At 35.8% G+C, this 18,343-nt stretch overlaps 1 protein-coding gene across 2 annotated transcripts in view; it reads right to left on the bottom strand.

Annotated features, from left to right (window-relative positions):
* The window catches only part of ROCK1 (Rho associated coiled-coil containing protein kinase 1), a 147,420-nt gene that overhangs the window by 85,779 nt on the left and 43,298 nt on the right, over positions 1-18,343 (bottom strand). For both annotated transcript variants that reach the window (XM_079941935.1, XM_079941936.1), the window contains exons 3-4: positions 981-1,081; positions 303-440 (exon numbers count right to left, since the gene is read on the bottom strand). In XM_079941935.1, the coding sequence (XP_079798061.1) occupies positions 303-440; positions 981-1,081 (239 nt within the window). The remainder of the gene's footprint in view (positions 1-302; positions 441-980; positions 1,082-18,343) is intronic.

The following is an 18,343-nucleotide window of genomic DNA, read 5'->3' as shown; positions in this document are numbered from 1 at the left end:
AAGCCAATACAATATTATGTGGAGGCCTAGCTTAACTTTTTTCCCTCCATTTCTCCCATTCTTTCCACTCTACTCCCATTCTTTCCCTCCATTTCTCCCATTCTCTCCACTCCAGAGACAAATAGTTACTTTCCTCCTAGAGATAATTCAATAAAATTAAATTTTATGATTTTAAAAATGATATATTAGACACTTCTGTAATTGCCAATAAATTCTCTATTACTGTTCTAAAAAACAAAGCTTCTCAGACATGTTAAGTTACAAACTACTAGAGCAACAATGAAACAATAACAAAAGCATACCTGAACGACCCATGGACTGTTAGCAAAAGCCATAATGTCCCTTTCTTCCCAGAAAAAAGCAGAATCAGATCTCTTAATCATTTCAAATTTGCTGAGAAGCTTCATAGCATATACCTTCCTGGTGGATTTATGCCTTACCTTTAAAATTGAAAATGGAAAATAATGAACATTTCATTAACATTTAAAGCTCAGTGTTTCCCAGAACAATTTACTAAATAATTTAACATTATTGGTCTTTCTATTTTAACTTCTTCTCTTCTGAATTATCCCAATTAGATAATGTCAAGGCTTTAACTACCAGATGTAAGTAATGTTAGAAAAAAATCTTTATTCCCTATATTATGGCACACTTCCCCCTCCGCCACCCAGCTAGTTATGCTACTTCCTGTTTATAAAACTTACTATTGCACAGCATTTTAGATAGTGTAATATTAGGAGTAAAGATTTCTCTTTTGATGCTTGAAAACTCTTCTCTATCCATGAATTCTTGGGGAAAATATTTCACACTACTGCTGAATTAGACTCTAGGCTTTCATATCCTTAGGCAAGAATGTCTAGAGCAATTTAAAGCAAGAATTTTATAAAAACAATAATTTCCCAAACAACATATGTTAAACACACAAGTGAATTTTTTAATTTTAAAAAGATTGTTTTTTTAATCTCATTAAAATAACCTACCAATTGAACTTCTCCAAATGCACCTCTACCAATCACCTTCACTACTTCATAATCTTCAGCTTTCATTCGTAAATCTCTAATTTTATTTATTGTGTCTTTATCTGTATGAAAAGAAAAGTTTATAATTTTAAATCACTGAAGCATTATAACTAAAACTGCTTATTTTACATTCAAGGTCTTCAGAAACAATAAAAAACAAAGATGTTCATTAAAAATTAATATAAGTAAAATATGAAGTTGTAAACAGAGAAATGTTCAATGTGCTAAGAATTGTTTTTAATAAATTCTGGAATGACTTCACTGTTAAAATATTTTTCTTAAAATCTGACTTACTAGAATGTTTTAAAAAAACATACTACACGTACACTGAGAATAATTAGTTAATTAGTTCCTGGTATTTTAAGTATATATCAAATTTGAATCAAGGGGCCACAGGTAGATATTTTAGATTAATGAAACAAGTTTTCTTTTTATCAAGTCAGTTTTGATGATCCTTTTATAAAGATATAACTAATTTAAGATATCAAAGGTAAACATGTTAAAGAATCACGTACTTATTATATTTCTCTATTTGAATGCAGCTTTTAACTTAAAACACACAGTGGGAATCGCTACAATTATTTATATAAACCTGTCACACTACAAACTACAATAATTTAAAATCCCCACTGGATAGATATTCTAATTCCTAATTTGGTCATAGATTAAAATAGGGCTATTTTAATCCACATGGGTCAACACTGGCATGAGATTACATGGAAAAGCTTCACAGCAGAGTTATACAAAATACAGGGCAGCTATTAAATTTAAGTTCTAGTTCCTGATAAAAGCTACATATAATATCTTGTCTTTCTTTTGAAATGCACATTTAAACTCATGTTTGTATACATTATGACCCATAAACACATGCAACAGAGAGCAAACTTTCACACAGGGATAACGTAAGTACATTTAATTTTAGATCACATATCTATTGCAAATGTAACAGCAAGATATAAACAATAATCAATTTACTGCAGAAACATTTACTGCAGTTAACTATAGAGGCTCTACAGTAATCACTGTAGATACATAAACATAACTTTAAAACACAGTGTCTGCTCTTATGGATTTCAAATGAAACTGAAACAAACAAAAAATAATACCAAAAAATGCAAAAAGGGAAATAAGCACAAGCACAGAGTTTGTGGAATATAAAGGATGACACCTAACCCAAGGCTGCCTAGGAGGGAGGTGGCTAGAAAAGGCTTTCTGGAGGTGAAGAAACCTGAAACAAGTCTAAAAAGAAAGCAGCTAGCTGGGAAGAAGAAAAGAGAGAATATAACAGGCAGATGGGCAAATATAAGCAAAGGCACAACAGAACTGTTCTGTGTTGCTGGAGTATCAAGTCTGTGGGAAGGATGTGAAGGAGAGGCTGGAGAGCCCCAAACTAGTTAAGGAGCTTGAACTTTACCTGCAGGCCAGTAGTTGTAAAATTATTATTTAATCAACAAAAATATTTTTCACATTAAAGTTTAAAAGCAGTACAATATGAAAATAGATAAAAGTGCTCTGCTTCAAGAGGGTAGTGGTGGTGGGTGTCGTCAGAGAGGGGCTGGAGCCTCGTCTACTTCGTACACCTCCATAATGCAGCCCGACAGAGTCCTGTGGGATCTGTCGGGAACTGAGAACCACCACCTGAAAACCACTGCTACGTGTTGGAAGCCATGACAAGAAATAAGACATATAAACAACACAGTCAAATTTACATTTCAGCTGCACTACTCCAGGGAATATGTAAATGATAAATTCAATAAGGGCAAGACTGGAGCGGGGGTAGAACTTTAAGAGTACTGTAATACTCCAGACACGAAATAAGAAAGTTCTGAACCAGGATAATGTGTAATATAATAGCCTATGGGGTTGAGAAAGGATCCCTGGCTCTGGTTATACCAGATTTAGAGCCATAAATAGGCTATAAAGTCTGTAGTTTTGGGCTCAGAAAATATATCTGCTGCAAATGTGTGTGGAAATGGAAATCTTGCTTCTTGTTTTAATTTCTGACAGCACAGGAAGTTACAAAGCAGCTCGACGTTACTTGTGATTTGAACATTAGTTGTCAAAATGACTTTATTACATTTAAGTTTTGCATTAAAAGTGCTGTTTTGCCTTGTAATTTTAGGTTAAATCAAAAACTAATTTCCAAAGTCAGTGTTCAATGATAATTCAATGATAGTTGAGAGTGGTTCTTCTCATTAAGAAAAACCTTCATCATGGTCCTTGTCTAAATGAGCTCATCCTGCCATGCAAAATACCACAGACTGGGTGGCTTAAACAGACATTCATTTTCTCATGGTTCTAGAGGCTCAAAGTCTACGACTGGGGCCAGCATGTTGTGCTTCTGGTGAAATCTCTCTTCCTGTCTAGTTGGCAGCCAGCATCTCTCTGTGCACTCACAGGACCTCTTATGTGTTGCACAGGTAAGGACACTAATCCCATCACTAATCCCATTTTATCACAGTCCCGCCTTTATGACCTCATTTAACCTTAACTGCCTCTTGCTTGGCCCTATCTCCAAATACAGTTATATTGGGGGGTTAGGGATTCAACAGATGGATTTGGGGTTGGGGGACACAATATAGTCCACAAAAAAAAAATCACAAATGTCACCACTGCTAAGCCATTGACTTGCTATATGCAAAGATAAACTGGGATATTCAGCTTCAATTTCTGTCAAAAATGTACAGAATTGATAACAGTTAGTTAAGTCCACGAGAGTGAATGATGTTTACCACTGATCCTGTGGTTCAGTAACATGATAGATTCAAATATTTTCCACAAAGTACTTGGTGATGTATAATACAATGAATAACTACAGGCTTTAAACACCTTGTATTGTCATGAACTTTGTTATTTTGTTCAACTAACATTTTCTGCACCATACATAATTTTAACTACCATCACTTGTAACACATCTTAGCAGACTCCACAGCAAGTTGTACTTAGTGTTTCCTCAACTTTTAAAAAAATATTCCTGCCTGTACTTGTTCCATGCAGACTATACATAGAGGCTAATTCTTCACTCACTTCAAACTCAGCATTGATTCCTCAAACAAGAGTCAAGGAAAATCACTCAAAATTGTCTTATTTTTTAATTGACTATTGCTGTTGCTCCCAAGAGTCTCAATTCTTTGAGCAACTACTGTTCATGCCAAAAAGCTAATAGTTTTATTTTATTTTATTTTATTTCTTTATTTTTTATACAGCAGGTTCTTATTAGTTATCTATTTTACATATATTAGTGTATATATGTCAACCCAATCTCCCAATTCATCACACACACACACACACCCGCCACTTTCCCCCCTTGGTGTCCATGTTTGTTCTCTACATCTGTGTCTCTATTTCTGCCTTGCAAACCAGTTCATCTGTATCATATTTCTAGATTCCACATATATGCATTAATATACGATATTTTTCTCTTTCTTACTTCACTCTGCATGACAGTCTCTAGATCCATCCACGTCTCTACAAATGACCCAATTTCGTTCCTTTTTATGGCTGAGTAATATTCCATTGTATATATGTACCACATCTTCCTTAACCATTTGGCTGTCAATGGGCATTTAGGTTGCTTCCATGACCTGACTATTGTAAATAGTGCTGCAATGAACATTGGGGTGCATGTGTCTTTTTGAATTATGGTTTTCTCTGGGTATATGCCCAGTGGTGGGATTGCTGGGTCATATGGTAATGCTATTTTTAGTTTTTTAAGGAACCTCCATAGTGGCTGTTATCAATTTACATTCCCACCAACAGTGCAAGAGGGTTCCCTTTTCTCCACACTCTCTCCAGCATTTGTTGTTTGTAGATATTCTGATGATGCCCATTCTAACTGGTGTGAGGTGATACCTCATTATAGCTTTGATTTGCATTTCTCTAATAATTAGTGATCTTGGGCGGCTTTTCATGTGCTTCTTGGCCATCCGTGTCTTTGGAGAAATGTCTATTTAGGTCTTCTGCCCATTTTTGGATTGGGCTGTTTGTTTTTTTGATATTGAGTTGCATGAGCTGCTTGTATATTTTGAAGGTTAATCCTTTGTCCGTTGATTCATTTGCAAATATTTTCTCCCATTCTGAGGGTTGTCTTTTCGTCTTGTTTGTAGTTTCTTTTGCTGTGCAAAAGCCCAAAAAGCTTAGTCTTAAGGAAGTTTTTCTCTCTGTACACATTTGCTTTGTTGCTGCAAACACCATCAGTGAATAGCTTTCCCTGCCTGACTAACAAATAAACCACTTCTAAACTTATGTAAGGTCATAACCTCATTTTCTTTTTTCATCTTTGTAAAGAAAATTCTGCTGTGGTGAGATATTCTATTTTAAATTTTCTGGGGTTTTCTAACTGTTGCTTTCCTGTGAGTTGGGAATGTTATGGCAAGTGCTTATTCTGGTAATGTCAATGCACATTGTACTCTTTCAGCACAGCTACAGTGTAACTGCATAATAACACAATGCCCTGCCCTCTAACCTGATGAAATAATCCACACTTTACTGTGCCTCAAAATAACAACATTCAGTTTCACTTTTCTTTTCCTTTTTTGTTCTGACATGATGGGCATGCACTGGCAATGGAAAAAAAATAATAAAATTCTGTGGTATGGTGATACACATGGAATGCTATTGTGTTGTAACTGTGTCACTGTGATTTCTAGTGTGCTGAGCAGCAGTGTGAAGCAATAACAATGCCATGTATGATTTTTGTCACAGGTACTCAACTCTTCAACTTGTGTTGTAGCATAAAAGTGGTCACAGACAATAAGCATAGCTATGTCCCAATAAAACTTTACTTATGGACACTGAAATCTGAACTTCATATAATTTTCACGTCATGAAATATTCTTCTTCTTTTGACTTTCTATAAATTATTTAAAAATATAAAAACCATTCATAGCTCATAAGCCATCCAAAAACAAATGGTAGGCCAGATCTGGCCTGTGGGCTGTAGATCTGGCCTGTGCGCTGTAGTTTACCAACCCCTACTCCAACGGAAATCCAGCTTCCCTGAGGACACTGCTTCCCCTGCAGTTCTACAGTGGTGCCCTTTACCCTCCACATGCTTTATACCAATGGCCCTGAAAGTGGGACAGGTGAACTCCACTGCCATCTCTACACTCCCACCCTATATCTGCCAGCTTGCTTTTCATGTTTATTAGGTTCTATCTCCCACTACCTCTCATTGTCACTGTAATCTACTGACCCTCAGGTCATCACATCTCACTGCTAGACAATTTTAGTTCCTGGGTTACCAACCTTCTTTCCAACATTTTCCTATTTTAATTCTTAAGGACTTTAATATACCCACAGATGATACTTCTAATAACCTGGCCTCTCAATACCTTTAACTTCTCTCTTTCAATGATCTTGTCCTCTACCTTATCTCAGCCACTCATTTCCATGGCCACATACTAGATCTTGTCATTATCAGTAATCATAGTCCTCCCTTAATTTCAATTTCAAATCCTTTATTCTCTAAGCACTCCCTCAGCTTTCCTGCTCACTCCCTCCAAAAACCACACCCCAACAATCCCCAGCCCCACCAAGGCCTCCAATCCACTGATCCTATCCATTTTTACTGTACCTCACTGTACTGATAGGTTCTCTTTCTTACCTACTGAGCTTAAATTACATGGTCAATTATTATAATCGCTCACTTGCATAACCTTTAATGCCTTGGCTCTTTTGTGCTTCATTATACTTAGTTTGGCAAAACCATAATTCTAGTTAAATCCACCTCTACAACTAACTCTATGTCAGCATCCATGTAGTTGAATATGTCTGGATAAATACATAAAATCATACTGTTTGATCCCACTTTAAATCCATAATTGCGAACATAAAGCTTGCCCTTAATTCTGCTTGGCAATCATATATTTCTTTAGTATATTCACTCTCCCACTTTACTAGAGACCGTATTTCACATTTTCTTTTCTCTTCTCAAACCTCTCACTGATCCTCGTTCATAGCTAATGACCTTGTTGGTTACTACCCTGAAACAATCGGAAGAAAACTGCCATAGACTTACCGCTAAATAGACATATTTATAATTATATTTATGTATTCATTTTCAACTACCAGCACATGCCCTCATATATTTGGTCTCTTAACTTTTTACTATAGGAGAATACTGCTATCTCACACCAATCCCTCCACTGGTGATGTCATCCTTTTTCACAAGCTCGAGGATATTGCTCCAGCAATTTCCCCCCCTCTTTCTCCTGTATCATTAAGCTTTCCCCTTCCTAACTGGACTGTATCATGCCATTTTCATTCCCATCTTGATGCCATTTCTCTCACTAGCTGCTGCCCCATTACTCAACCCCACTACAGCAAAATTCCTCAAAAGTTGTCTGAACTCTATTTCTAAATCTTTCTTCATACCTGCTCTTAAATCCATTTTGGGTGAGCTTTGGCCATTACCTTTCTATCAAAACTGCTTGTCAGGGAGTTCCCTGGTGGTCTAGTAGCTAGGATTCAGTGCTTACACTGCCGTGGCCCAGGTTCAACCTCTGGTCAGGGAACTGAGATACCACAAGCCGTGCGGTGTGGTCAAAATTTAAAAAAACAAACAAACAAGAAACAACAAAAACGGAAGTGCTGGTCAAAGTCACAGGTGACCACCATGTTGCTAAACTTAACAATGAATTCCCAGTCTTCACCTTGATACATCAGTAGCTTTTGACAGTTTGATCACTCCTGCTATACTTTCTTTACTTGACTTCCAGGATACTACATTCCTACAACAATACTAAGGGTATTTTTTCATTTTCTTTTCTTTTCTTTCTTTCTTTCTTTTTTTTTTTTTTTTGGCTGCACTGTGCGGCATGTGGGATCTTAGTTCCCTGACCAGGGATCAAACCCACGCCCCCTGCATTGGAAGTGTAGCCTTAACCACTGGACCACCAGGGAAGTTCCAAGGGTATTTTTTTCTACATCAATGATTACTTCTCAGTTGCCTTTACTGGTTCCTCCTCTTCTCTCAGATTTCTTAACACTGAAGCATCTCAAGGCTCAGTCTTTCGTGGTGTTTTCTTCTCTATATACACTCATTTACTGGTGGGCTTTAAAAAGCACTGACATGTCAACAATTTGCAAATTTTTATCTCTGGTTCAGACCTCTCTCTTAAACTTCAGATTTATATATTTAATTGCTTACATAATATATCTACTTCGTTAACATACATCTCAAATTTAATGTGTATAGGGGCTTCCCGGGGCTTCCCTGGTGGTGCAGTGGTTAAGAATCCGCCTGCCAATGCAGGGGACACAGGTTTGAGCCCTGGTCCGGGAAGATCCCACATGCCGCAGAGCAACTAAGCCCGTGTGCCACAACTACTGAGCCTGTGCTCTAGAGCCCACGAGCCACAACTACTGAGCCCATATGCCACAACTACTGAAGGCCACGTGCCTAGAGCCCGTGCTCCACAACAAAAGAAGCCACCACAATGAGAAGCCCGTGCACCACAACAAAGAGTAGCACTGCTCGCCACAACTACCGAAAGCCCACGTACAGCAACGAAGACCCAATGCAGCCAAAAATAAAAAATAAATAAAAATTAAAAATTTTATGTGTCTGAAACTGAAGAGGTGTTCTCACCCCAAACCTCTACCTATGATTTCAACACTTCAGCTGATGGGTCAATTTTGCTTGGGGCAAAAACCCAGGGGCATTCTTGACTCCTATTTTTTTTCTTACACTCCTCATCCTACCTGGCTGGCTCTACCTCTGAAATATATCTGGACCTGATAACTTCTCACCTTCTACACTGCTACCATGCTGGACCAAGCCACCATCATCTCTTCTTTGGATTACGGCAATCGCTTCTTAACTGATTTCCTGGTGTCTATCCCTGCTTCTCAGTAGCCTATTCTTAACATGGGGCGATATTTTTTTTTTTTTTTTTTTTGCGGTACGCAGGCCTCTCACTGTTGTGGCCTCTCCCGTTGCGGAGCACAGGCTCCAGACGCGCAGGCTCAGCGGCCATGGCTAACGGGCCCAGCCGCTCTGCGGCACGTGGGATCTTCCCGGACCGGGGCACAAACCCACGTCCCCTGCATCGGCAAGCGGACTCTCAACCACTGCGCCACCAGGGAAGCCCATGGGGCGATATTCTTAAAACACAATTCAGATCATGTCACTCCTCAATACTTTGACTTGCTATCTTACCCAGAGCAAAAGTCAAAGATCTTACAATGGCCTACAAGATTCTACATGACCTACCCTCTCTATTTCCTTCCTTCTCTGATGTCATCCTACTATTCTCTCCCTTGTTTAATCCTCCCCACCAGCTGCAGTGACTTCCTTACCGCTGTTCAAATATCCTCTCTTATGGCCTTTGCACTGGCTGTTCCTCTGCATGCCATTTTCTTTCCTTAAACATCTGCATGGCTAACCCTCTCAACTACTTCAACTCTTTTCTCCAATGTCACCTTTTAGTGAGCCCTCTCCCAGTCATCGTACCTAAAACTGCAAAATTCTCCGAACTTCTAATCCTTCTTACAGTGTTCCACTTTTTCCCATAATAAAAATTAACCTGTTACTTACAGAATTTAATACTTGCAAAATTATAAATTTGGTAAGCTCTTATTACTTCTAAGACCAATAAGCAGGACTGTGTGACCATCAGATCCTTTAAACAATTTCTGATTGTCAACTGTGTTGAACCAGGTGATGGTGGCAGAAAACTAAAATTCAGAGAAGTGAGATATTACTATACAGCACAGTTAGCAAGGAATGAAATGGGCAAACTGAGTCACAAATAAACACCGTAAGTCTTGATAGGCCACAAACTAGCTAATCATCTCTAAATAATCAGAAGTTAGCAAAAGAGGCAGTGCAGAAAGGTTTCAGGGTTACAAAAAATTAAAAAATACTTCAATCACATACAGACTCTTTAACTTTCTAGAAAGCAAATGGATGATTTTTCTTAAGGATCTTTTTTTTTAATCACACTTTATACCCAATAAATTTTACTTCTAGGAATACATATACATACAATGACATATTAGAAAACATTTAAATTGTGTTGTTTAATAATAATTACATAGAATGATGTTCAACATATGATATTGAGCGTAGAAACAGATTAAACTCCATATGGTATATGAACTTAATTTTCTAAAAACACAAATATATATTGGTACATATAGACAGAAAAAAGCCAGCAAGAAATATACCAAAATAGTAACTGCAGTCATCTCTAAGTATGGTGGGATTACAGATTATTTTATTCCTCACATTTTCCATTTACTTCAAGTTTTCTATAATGACTCTGTTTCTTTCTAATGCGAAAAAGATATATTTTGCCTAGTTTAAGATCCTAGATTATAAAATGCAACATCATTTTACGTACCACTACAGATTGTAAGACAACCCAATTATTTAAAAAATGTTTTTAAAAAGTCAGAATAGATAAAGTATAGCAATAAAAGCTATGAACAATGCAATATTTGTCCAATATACTGCTACTCTTTGCCTAAAGAAATCCAATACACCTTGCAAATTTTCAGAGTAGTCAAAGCAGCCCTAATAAGCTCTAAAATTATCTAAAACTTACCTAGAACATTTATAATGTGGGATTCAATTCCAAATAACTGATTTTGTTTCAATTCAACAGTTAATAATAAAAATAAAAATGTTATTCTATGTCCATATGTTCAAACAGAATTCGAGCTCCAGGAAGATGTGCTATGTTTTGCCAGGGCGCACACACGTGTAAACACACATACAGAGTAATCCAGTGTGAGAAACAGATTGGCAAAAAACAAAACCAAACCCAAACTCCTCAACACCTCATAAAATGGCTTTTAGATCTTGTTACTCTCTGATTCTGCAATCTTTTATTTCTAGATACTCTCCCCAACAAGCTCTGGCAATGCCTAGTTACTTGCAATTTCCCACACAGCCATACTGCTTTACATCTCCATTCTTCTGCAGATGTTGATCACCAACCTAAAATGACTAGCCCCACTTTATTTGAGCAGGTTACTACCAAACAAGATCTAATCCTTTATCCATCTCCTCCTGATCCCCTCAGTCTGATAAGCTGCCTTTCTCCTCTGGGAAACCACTATTTCTCTATTATTTCATCTGTCAACGTGGGCTGGAATTGTTTGTATTTCTTCTGCTAGATTGTATGTTCCCATTTCCTTAAGGGTAGAGACCATACTTCATTCGTGGATATGTCTTTGATGTACGTATGTGCTCAATAATACTTACTGAAACATTAAAAATATTGACATTTAACGATATTATTTACAAATGGCCGCAATCACTTGCTGCTCTTATCTGTTCAGGGACAACAGAAAAGCCACATATATATTTACTCCAAAATAATAAAAGTATATACTTAAAAATCAATCTTGGGTTTCTCAAAATGTTATACAGAATTATATGACATGAAAATTCCACTTTCAGGTATCTACCCAAGAGAAATGAAAACATATGTCCACACAAGAACCTGTGCACTAATGTTCATAGTAGAATTATTCATAATAGTGAAAAAGTAGAAACAATCCAAATGTTCATCAACTGATGGATGGATAAACAAAATGTGGCATTATCTATACAATGGAATATTATTTATTTGGCAATTTAAAAGAATGAAATGCATGCTACAACACAGATGAACCCCGAAGAGAGCATGCTAAGTCTAAAAAGCCAGTCATAAAGGATCACACATTGTATGATTCCATCTATAGAAAACGTCCATATTGGCAAATCTATACAGACATAAAATAGATTAGTCATTGTCTAGGGCTGGGGAGCTTGGGGAGGATTGCGGAGTGACTGCTAATGGGTACAGAGTTTCTTTACAAGATGATGAAATGTTCAAAAAGTAACTGAGGTAATGATTGCACAACTCTATAAATACAGACAAAAAACAATGAACTGTACACTTTAAATGGGTGACTCTTCAGTACGTAAATTATATCTCAATAAAGCAGTTTTAAAAAATCAATCTTGGGTTTGGCAATGATTTTTACATGCAACACTGAAAGCACAATCCATATGAGAAATAAATGATAAATTAGACCTTATCAAAATCAAAAACATTTGCTCTGTAAGATAATATGTAGCCTTCTGAGACTGGAGATGGAGCTTATTGATGCCCCTCCCCTTGAGTGTGGACTGGAATAGTGACCAGATTCCAAAGAATCAGGTATGGAAAGGAAAAATAGTAACTTTTCAGGAGAGAAGCCTGGCAGACACTATCTTAAAACCAGTGATAAACATTAATATTATCACTGATAAATCATTATGGTATCACATATCCCAGATAAAATGTGATGAGAAGCACATGTCATCTCTGTGGTACTCATCCCCAAAACCCATAACCCCAGGGTAATTATGAGAAAACATTAGACAAAAACAAACTGAGAAAAGTTCTACAAAATACCTTATCAATAATCTTCAAAACTGTCAAGGTCATAAAAAAACAAGGAAAGCCTGAGAACTCTCACAGATTGAAGATGACTAAGGAGAAATGGCAACTAAATACAATGTGATATTCTAGACTGGATTCTGGAACCAAAAAAAGGAGATTAGTGGAAAAGCTGATATCTAAGTAAAGTATATAGTTAACAGTAATATACCAACTTTAATTTCTTAGTTTTGTCAATGTACCATGGTTATATAAGATGTTAACATTAGGGAATGCTGGGTGAAGGGCATATAGGAATCTCTGTACTATTTTTGTTGTTGTTTGTTTTTTGTGGTACGCGGGCTTCTCACTGTTGTGGCCTCTCTCGTTGTGGAGCACAGGCTCCAGATGCACAGGCTCAGGGGCCATGGCTCACGGGCCCAGCCGCTCCGCCGCATGTGGGATCTTCCCGGACCGGGGCACGAACCCATGTCCCCTGCATCGGCAGGCGGACTCTCAACCACTGCGCCACCAGGGAAGCTCTCTCTGTACTATTTTTGCAGCTTTTCCATGAGTTTATTCCAAGATAAATAATTTAAGAAGTAAATAAAGAGAATATTTAACATTTCTTTTTGAAAATCTATCTGATTTAGTAATATTTTACTTGTAATAACTTCAAACAAGATCGTGTAATACCCTAGGTTATCCTGCATAATATATTCAATTTTATGGCTCCATTAAAAAATTTTGACTTTTATTCCACCTTCTGGTGTAAAACTGCATTTTGGCAATACATATCAAAATGCAAATTGGATGCAACTTTTGACTCAGCAATTCCTGGAATTCACTTCAAAGAAAGGAAAACCAAGTATACCAAGCTGTATGCACAAAAAACATTAATATAACATTTTCACTTATAACAGCGAAAAACTGGGAGGAACCTGAGAACCACTATTACAGAAACAGTTTTTTAAACTGTGGTATGTTCATTCAACGGAATATATGTATTCATTTAAAAAAATGTGTTATCCATACTTATTGACATAAAAAGGTATTTTGCAACTTGCTTTTTCACTGAACACACTGTGGATAGCTGATAGAAATGTCTTATTGATTTTTATGTGGGTTGTTCTAACTTTTTGCCCCAACATCAATATATTTTTGCAATGATGAACATTCCCATGTATTTTCAGTGCTATTTTTGCAAGACACATTTCTTTAAGTAAAAGTATTGTTATACTCATGAACATTATTAGTTTTAAAATACGCTAACTGCCCTCCAGTCCCTCACCAATCTTGGATATTATTACTTTTTACCTTTCTCCTTCAGGTTGCGGGGGGGCAGGGAGGGTTGGTTCTTTTTTTAACCCATATTTCTTTTTTTTTTAACCCATATTTCTTTTTTTTAAAACCCATATTTTTTTAACCCATATTTCTTGAAATATTAATGCTTTTGTTCAACTGTTAACTGCTCATTGGTAATTTTTATTTTTTCGCCATTACACTACATATTCAGTTACTTTGTCCATTTTTTTTATTGTTTGTGTTTTTCTTGTTGACTGGAAGGATCTCTTCATACATTAGGAATATAATTCTATTACATATGTTGTAATTTTTTCCCGTTTGTCAGTCATCTTTATATCTATTTTTCTTTATAAAGTTTTGATAAAGCAAAATCTGTCAATGTTTCCTTTACAGTTTCTACTCCTGGTATCTTGCTTCAAAAAAAAAGAAAAAAAGCCACTCCCTACTTAAAGACTATAAACATAATACCTATAATTTCATCTAGTATTTTTTGTCTTTACATTGGTACATGTTGTGAAGTAGAGACAATTTCATTTTCTCCTCATATATGAATATCTGTCTCAAAACAAATTACTGAATAATCTTACCTTTTTTCCAATGACCTAACTGCCATAATAAGCTTACATCAAATTTTCATATAATAAAAAAAGTATGCTTCTAGACTCTCTATGATGATCTGTTGGTCCTATGTCCTTCAACAAAGTACTATTTTTCTTATACTTCAGTATCCAGTTTGAAAAAAATAATCCCAAAATATGATGACTACAATCCTGTCCCATTCTCCAGAAATGGAGATACATCCACCACTCAAGTGGTAGAGTTACCCAACTACACAAGCCTTTCATAGATTTCATAAGCAAACAAACATGTCAAAACGCTACTACATTTCAGTACTTCCTGGCTTCATAAAGGCAGACTCTTATATGTACCTTAATACTTATTTGTGGAGAAGGAAGCTTTTAATGCCACTAACCAAGTAATAGTTTTGCATCTTTGTCATCACTTGAAGAACTTGAAAATGAAATTGTATACTAATCACAATATATGATCACTATAATCCATTTACATTCTACTCCTCTCAAGAAACTTATCCACTTTAAATGCAGAAGTAAATTATATATAAAATTTCCAGTTTCACAATTCTTGTTCCTTAGAATTCCCCCAGAAATGTAGATTTCTAACTACATCTAACTTTATATTCAAAGCACATGAAAATCACCTTTAATTTTACTAAAGATAACGTAGTACTCACTTTCAATATCGCAGTACATGATTTTACAAGTGTAACGAAACACTCTTAGGAGAAACTAGTCACAAACATTAAAATGAGGGCTCTTCTACAAGTCATTAAAACTTTTGATGTTTTGTTTTAATTACTATTATACCTTAATTTAAAATAAGAAAAAAGTTTACTTTTTCTATTGAGTAGTATGTACCTTTTGTGTAATTCTACAAGGAACTAAGGCAAACACAGTCAAGTTGTTTTTACTTCCTTGGATGAACAACAGATTCATTGATTGATATCATTCAGAATACGCTGAACTGAAAACTATTTTATTTTTTTTTAAATAAAAGATCATTGTGTGTTGATTTTAATCACCAACCAATGAATAGCTAATTTAATAACACTAACATTCAACTATCAAAATAATCATTTAATAAGTAGAAAGGTATCATGATTTTAACAAGTTTAAAAAGTAAGGAAGAATTTTACATTTTGAAGCATGCCTGAATAATGACATATTAAGACTTCAAGACGGGGAAAAAGAGGAAAAAACTTTATAATGATCATCACTGCCAGTTTACATATAAATAAATATCTAACTAATTAAATGTGTACAATCCATGAAATATTATTTTTGGAAGGAATTTAAGTAACCACTAGAGAAAAGGTTAAGCTCCATTAAAATACTGTACAGTAGGTTACTAAATATAATTACTTGGAAAAATAAAAAGTTTAGGTACAATCTTTTTACAATGATGCATGTAATTTACCTTTTAATGCAGTGATTTAATACAGTGATAACATAATAGAACCTTTTGAAAGAACTTTATTTTCTACATCTCAACTGAAATTGTTTTGTTCTTATTGTGTGTGTGGCTTGTCAGTTGTACCTATCATCACAATTAAACTAATAGATACTAGTTTGCCTATCTGCTTCTGGTCTTTTGTTCAAAATAAAATGTTAAATTACTGCCTAAGCCTTAAGCCTCATGTTTTCCTCTTCCAAAGGTAACTACCTGCCTAGAATTGATATATTTAGTCACTGTTTTTTAAACTTCCTCAGAACAGTGATTTCTAAAAAAGTGGCCACCCATACAAAAATCATCAAATCAAAAACAGAAATACAAGAAATTCAAAATTCTAGGGTTATAATCTGCGTAGATCTGGCGGTATAAACTAATTTAAAGTGCTCAACTTTTTTCTCTTTCCTTGAACTTCAATTCCTTTATCTGAGTTTTTAAAAATCATGAGAACAATGAAGACAAAAAATAAGACACTAAGTAATTCTTTTTTATCCAATCCATTAACCCAACAGCCCCAACATGCCATTTCAGTCTCTTCTGCCACGTGTCCTCCTTACTCCTTCCTGCTCATCATAAACCAAGTTCAATTTATACCAAACTCTTGGTTCCTCAAAGGTATCATAACTTTTGGATGGCTTAACAAACGCTGTTCCTTCTCTGCCTGAATTGTTCTTCCTCAACTGAGAAATCTAGCCCATCCTTTAAGACTCAACTCAAATACTACTTTCTTTCTGGAGCCTTTCTTTACTCCAACATCTGTGTATCATTACTTTCTCTACAAGCTTCCACCATTATAAAGGTATGTATAAGTTACTACTTGCTTCTGTATTTCTCCCCACAAGATGGTAAACTCTACAGTTTTTAAGAAAAAAAGAGCGTATTATTTTTCATGTTTCTAGCGACTGGGCATTCAAAATATATTTCAAGAATAAATGGTCTCATGCAGTGAGTTTATCATTTTCTCATACATATTGTCCCCATAACTCTAAATGGGGAAAGATTAGAGGGAAGAAGTTACTTTTGCTGTCTCAAGAACTTTTCACAAGTTTTGGCTCATCACAGGCTTTTGGCCTAACACAATTTTTACAGATTTGTACTACTCTTTTGCATTTATCCCTGGATATGTACTCACACTTGACAGAGTCATTCATATCCTTTCCAATCTGAGCTGAGAACTGCCTGTGCAATAACCTTGGTTTCTGTGGCTGCAGCCTTCTTATATTTACCCCTTTTAGAAATTTCATCCTTCACTTGGAATCACTATTAATAGGATTTATCTTTTCAATAAATTTGATTAAATTTCCTAAGCTTGGAGCACATGCCTAACTGTGCCCAGAATTTCTTTCCCTCATTAATAGAAAGTCTTAGGCAGTGGTTCTCAACTGAGGGCAATTTAGACCCCCAGGGGACATTTGGTAAAGTCTTGAGACATTTTTGGTTGTCATAACTGGGGGAGGGGGCAGAGCTGGCATCTAGAACGCGGAGGCCAGGGATGCTGCTAAACATCCTACAACACAAAGGACAGCCCCCCACATCAAAGAGTTATCTGACTCAAAAATGTCAACAGTGCTACTGCTGAGAAACCTTGGTCTAAAGTGAAATGAATGCTTTGTCTCAAGGTCTCTGTCACATCCTAAATGCTAATCAATTTAGCATTTCTGGTCACAAACTGAGAACAGCAATTATTACTCTCATTACTTTCTCAATAATAAATCATTGGCAAAGCAAATTAAAATTTTATCAACAGTTCTCTATGCTTTTATATAAACGGAGAGCTGATACATCATTAGCAATAGCTATTATGCTACTACTTTTGTAATTTGCATTAGGAAAGCTATAGTATGCTACCAAGAAATACCATTTGTTTTTTTTTTTTTGATTTTTTAACCACTTTTTAAAATCGGAATATAGTTAATTTACAATGTGTTAGTTTCAGGTGTACAGCAAAGTGGTTTAGTTATACATATGTATATTCTTTTTCAGGTTCTTTTCCATTATACTTTATTAGAAGATATTGAACATAGTTCCCTGTTATACAGTAGATCCTTGTTGTTTATCCATTTTATATATAGTAGTATGTATATGTTAATCCCAAACTCCTAATCTCTCCCCACCCCACCTCCACTATCCACTTTGGTAATCATAAGTTTGTTTTCTATGTCTGTGAGTCCATTTCTGTTTTGTAAATAAGTTCATTTGTATCTTTTTAGATTCCACATGTAAGTGATATCATATGAAATTTGTCCTCTGACTTACTTCACTTAATATGATAATCTCTAGGTCCATCCATGTTGCTGCAAAAGGCATTATTTCATTCTTTTTTATGGCTGAGTAATATTCCATTGTATGTATATACCACATCTTTATCCATTTATCTGTCGATGGACATTTAGGTTGCTTCCATGTCTTGGCTATTGTATGTAAATAGTGCTGCTATGTACATTGGGGTGCATGTATCTTTTTCCAATTACAGTCTTCTCTGGATATATGCCCAGGAGTAGGACTGCAGGATCATATGGTAACTCTATTTTTAGTTTTTTAAGGAACCTCCATACTGTTCTTCATAGTGGTTGCACCAATTTATATTCCCACCAACAGTGTACACCCTCTTCAGCATGTATTGTTTGTAGACTT

Source organism: Stenella coeruleoalba (genome assembly GCF_951394435.1).
Source record: "Stenella coeruleoalba genome assembly, chromosome: 14".
NCBI lineage: Eukaryota > Metazoa > Chordata > Mammalia > Artiodactyla > Delphinidae > Stenella > Stenella coeruleoalba.
The sequence above is the reverse complement of the archived record's forward strand: the minus strand, read 5'-3'. Positions and strand labels throughout refer to the sequence as shown.